This window comes from Gekko japonicus, unplaced genomic scaffold (assembly GCF_001447785.1).
Source record: "Gekko japonicus isolate JY-2015 unplaced genomic scaffold, Gekko_japonicus_V1.1 scaffold2547, whole genome shotgun sequence".
NCBI lineage: Eukaryota > Metazoa > Chordata > Lepidosauria > Squamata > Gekkonidae > Gekko > Gekko japonicus.
Window position 1 is genome coordinate 196,407 of NW_015168731.1, and position 4,647 is coordinate 201,053.

At 52.5% G+C, this 4,647-nt stretch overlaps 1 protein-coding gene across 1 annotated transcript in view; it reads right to left on the reverse strand.

Annotated features, from left to right (window-relative positions):
• Nucleotides 1-4,647, reverse strand: part of TSC2 (tuberous sclerosis 2) — a 91,343-nt gene that overhangs the window by 76,748 nt on the left and 9,948 nt on the right. The window contains exons 8-10 of the mRNA XM_015415599.1: nt 3,814-3,939; nt 2,668-2,741; nt 2,120-2,246 (exon numbers count right to left, since the gene is read on the reverse strand). Coding sequence (XP_015271085.1) covers nt 2,120-2,246; nt 2,668-2,741; nt 3,814-3,939 — 327 coding nt within the window. The remainder of the gene's footprint in view (nt 1-2,119; nt 2,247-2,667; nt 2,742-3,813; nt 3,940-4,647) is intronic.

The following is a 4,647-nucleotide window of genomic DNA, read 5'->3' on the forward strand; positions in this document are numbered from 1 at the left end:
AGGGGGCGCTCGGGGGGGGGGGGGGGGAGTGGGCGGAGCCAATCAGATTGTGGCTTCGGCATGGCGGAACAACCTCCTCTGCAGCAGCCAACCAGCGTGGGAGCGTCTGCCCAGTGCTGCACTGCTGGCTCTTCAGTCCGCCCGTGTGGGTTTTCCTTTGCACCCCCCTCCCAGCCCATCGGGCCTTGCAGTGAGGATATACCAACTCAGAGCTCACCAGCTGCTGTCCTTTATACCTGGCATTACGTTTTATGGCACACATTGGCCAGCCCGACAAAGGGGCATTTATGTCAGATCCGGCCCTCGTAACAAATAAGTTTGACACCTCTGGCCTAGAGCAGTGGTGGTGAACCAAAGCCCTCTCAGTGGGCACGCGTGCCATCGCCCCAGCCAGGCCTAGACCGTCATTAAAGTGTGGAATTCTCTGCCAAATAATTTTAAGTCAATGAAAGCATTTGGGATTGCTTTCCTTACTTTGTTTGGATCATCTTAAGTTAATGTATGAGTTGTTTTTTCTCAAGAAAAACCTCAGTATTCAGGTTTAATTGCCGTGTTGGCCCTTTGCGATAAATAAGTGGGTTTTGGGCCGCAGTTTGGGCACTCGGTCTCTAAAAGGTTCGCCATCACTGGCCTAGAGCATCCCTGACCGTTGTTGGTCCAGCCGCTGCTTAAAAGACTGCCAGTGAGATATTCAAAAGATATTCAGAGCAGAACTAGAAGTGACTGCCTAACAAGGACCTGCAAATGAGTCAGGCGCCGTACAAAGACAAGACGCGAGCATGACAGCGTCTTGGAGACCAGCTTGCAGGTTCACCTGGGAGGGGTTCCAAAAGCCGGGAGGGGCTTCCAAGCCTCTTGTGGAGGTCAACCCGGCACTCAGGGGTACTGCAGCCAGGAGTGAGGAGACCGCGGTGGTACAGCCCAGCTTGATTTCATGAGCCACTTTGTGCGCAATGAGATTACACCGCCCTCATGGCCAGGTCGCTACGTTTATCACACTCCCAGGGCTCTTTTTGTAGAAAAAGCCCAGCAGGAACTCATTGGCATAATAGGCCACACCCAACAGCAGGAACTCATTAGCATATCAGGCCACACCCTGATGTCACCACTCATTAGTATATTAGGCCGCACCCCCATGTTACCAGAAGTGTGGTTATCCAGCCACACCCACCTTTTGCTTCTTATTCTGTTGACCTTGTTTGTTGTCCAAACCCAGGGCTTTTTTGTAGCAGGAGCTCCTTTGCATGTTAGGCCACACACCCCTACTGTAGCCAATCCTAATGAGTCCCTGCTGTTGGGTGTGGCCTATTACGCTAATGAGTTCCTGCTGGGCGTGGCCAACTTGGGAGCCGGCCGGAACTCCGTTCCTGTGCGCTCCTGCCCAAAAAGAGCCCTGTATCCTGCCCCCTCCCAGCTACTGGCAATATTTTCAATCTCTCAAGAAACAGGGCTGCTATCCCCCACGATGTTAGAGTGGTACGAGAAAACCTGGGATCAGTTTATAATGGGGGAAAATAACACACCACTTAAAAACGAAGTCTCGAAGTTCACATTATTCCTTATTTACAGAGAGGTGGCTCCCTGTATTAAGCATTTTTTTTTCCGTGCCCAGCGACTCAGCGTATCAGGATATGATTTTTCTATGATCGCTCACATTTGAACTTGAAACATGGCTTGACTTGTTTACCCTTTTGAATTTTGTGTAGTTGTTACTTGGCTATTGATTATGCTTCACTAACTGTAGATTTTTGACTTGATAATCCTGTAAAAAAAAAAAGTCTCCCAACACAGAATGTTAATCAGATGATAATAAAGAGCTTTAAAATGGGGCGGGAGAGAAAAAAAGGAAACGGGGCTGCTCCCAAGGGTCCGTGGGACCCCCCCAAAAAAACAATCTTTCGGTTCTGTTTACTTTTCTCCCGCCCTTCCTCCAAGGGACGCAGAGCAGAGTCCTTCCACCCCCCTTTTATGTTCACAGCAACTCTATGAGGCAACCGAGGCTGAGAACCAGCACTTGGCCTGAGGTGAACCAGGATCTGAACCTGGACCTGCGCAATCATAAGTCTGCCTTACGCTGCCAGTGGCGCAGAGAGGTGGGACTTCCGGGGCCTAGGTTTACCTTCAGAAAGGAGGGCAGCACCGACGTGGGCGAATTCTTGAGCGACTGCAGCCGGTGCGCGCCCCACAGGGCCATGCCCACGAAGAACACCGCTCCTCTGAGCAGCGCCGCGTCTGTCATGTGAGCCCTAAAGACGAGGATTGGTTTTTTTAAGAGTCATAGTTAAAAAAAAAGTCGGCACAGTCTTACCAAGATGAGTGGCTCTCTCTGGTTTTGCCTACGGAGCCACATATCCGCACCAGGGGATCACCACCGAGCATCGGCTTTAGAGCATCAGTGGCACATCTGCATGCATGAAGTTCATGTGTGCTCACAGAGACTCTGCAGTTCCCGAGGATCCCCGTGGCAGGCGCATTACAGTGTTCCAGAGAACTGGGCCGTACCTCTGGCTCCTCTCGCCGCATTACTGTCTCCCACAGGTTCCTTCAGACCCACTGCCGGCCTTAAAAAGGGGCAGCAGGGGACATTTCCGGGAACCGGGCTATCCCTGCGACAGCAGCCAGCCCCGGGAAAGGGGAGATGGACCTCGCAGACCTTTCTGGGCGTACCTGTCTTCCATGATCCGGCACATGTTGTAGATGGCGCTGTGGCCCAAGTGGGTGCCCAGCAGGTTGCGCATGAGCTGAAGGGAGGAACACCAGAGAGAACAGCGTTCGAAAGGGCTGGGACGAGGGCTGTACAGGCAGGAGGCCTAAGACTTAAGCACCGAGCCCTCCCCACATTTAAAAACAGGGAAACAGAGAGGAGAGGGGAGGGGAAGGGAAGGGAGGGGAGAAGGGAGGAGAGGGGAGGAGATGGGAGGGGGAGGAGATGGGGGGAGAGGAGGGGAAAGAGAGAAAGAGAGAGAGAGAGAGAAAGAAAGAGAAAGAAAGAGAAAGAAAGAGAAAGAAAGAGAAAGAAAGAGAAAGAAAGAGAAAGAAAGAGAAAGAAAGAGAAAGAAAGAGAAAGAAAGAGAAAGAAAGAGAAAGAGAGAGAGAGAGAAAGGGAAAGAAAAAGAAAGAGAAAGAAAGAGAGAGAGAGAAGAAAGAAAGAGAAAGAGAGAAAGAGAAAGAAAGAGAGAGAGAAGGAGGAGGAGAAGAAGAAGAGATTGGATTTATACCCCGCCCTTCACTCGGAGTCTCAGAGCAGCTTACAAACTCCTTCCCCACCCCCCACGACAGACACCCTGTGAGGTAGGTGGGGCTAAGAGAGCTCTTTCGAGGACTGCTCTTGAGAGAACGGCTGTGCCAGAACTATGGCTTGCCCAAGGTCATCCAGCAGCTGCATGTGGAGGAGCAGGGAATCAAACCTGGTTCTCCCAGATTAGAGTCCGCGCTCCTAACCACTGCACCCAACTGGAGAGGAGGAGAAGGAAGAGAAGAGAGAAGACGGGAGAGAGAGGAGAAGACCAAGCCAACAGTAAGTGCGCATTCTGGTGCCCAAGAGCATGATCTAATGCACATTCAGCATCATTCCAGCTGCCGAAGTCGCACGATCAAGTCGCAGAAGTTCAAACAATTCGGGATAAGAGGCACGGCAGAAGGAATCTCTCAGCGGGTCCTACAAAGCAAGAGCTCTTCCCGGCAACCCCCCTTGGACATTCAGAGCAGCTGAAGGCAGAGGCCAGAAGTCACATGCACACGGGAGCCGGGGAGCCACGAGGCCCGCCTTTTCCCCGCCTCCCGGGGGGCGGAGCGTCCGGACGAGGGACTGACCTTCCAGCAAGGCTCGCAGAGCTCCTTCACGTTGATGGTGCGGCACAGGGTGATGATGAAGACGGGGAGGGTCTCCGAGGGCAGGCAGTTGTAGCACACCACGGCATCCAGGACTTGCAGGGAAACCTGGGGAGGGGGACGCGAGATTCCCCTTGCGAGAGCAGCCCACACCTCCAACGCCCATGGCAACTTACAAAGGAACATCAGTCAAAAAAGGGACTGCGTGCGGTGTTCCCTCTAAGATGAGTGAGTGTGAGCCAGCTCACAGTTTTTTAGCCCCCGGCTCACGCATTTCTGCCTTAGCTCAGGAAGGACGGCTCCCGAGCAAACTGATTCATGCAGTAGCCAAATCGCTCACAACTTTAAGCAGGGCTCTTTTTGTAGAAAAAGCCCAGCAGGAACTCATTAGCATCATAGGCCACACCCAACAGCAGGAACTCATTAGCATATTAGGCCACACCCCTGACCGCACAGCTCATTAGCATATTAGGCCACATGAACCCATGTTGCCAGAAGTGTGGTCATCCAGACACACTCACCTTTTGCTTGTTATTCTGTTTACCTTGTTTGTTGTCAAAACCCAGGGCTTTTGTATAGCAGGAACTCCTTTGCATGTTAGGCCACACACCCCTAATGTAGCCAGTCCTAATGCTTCAAGAGGTTCTGAGGCAGGGGTACCCAACTTTTGTGAGCCCGAGGGCACCTGTGGAATTCTTAAACAGCCTGGTGGGTACAGCCACAAAATGGCTGCTGCAGGAGGTGGGGCCAGCCACAAAATGGCTACAGCAGGAGGCGGGGCCAGCCACAAAATGGCTGCCGCAGGAGGTGGGGCCA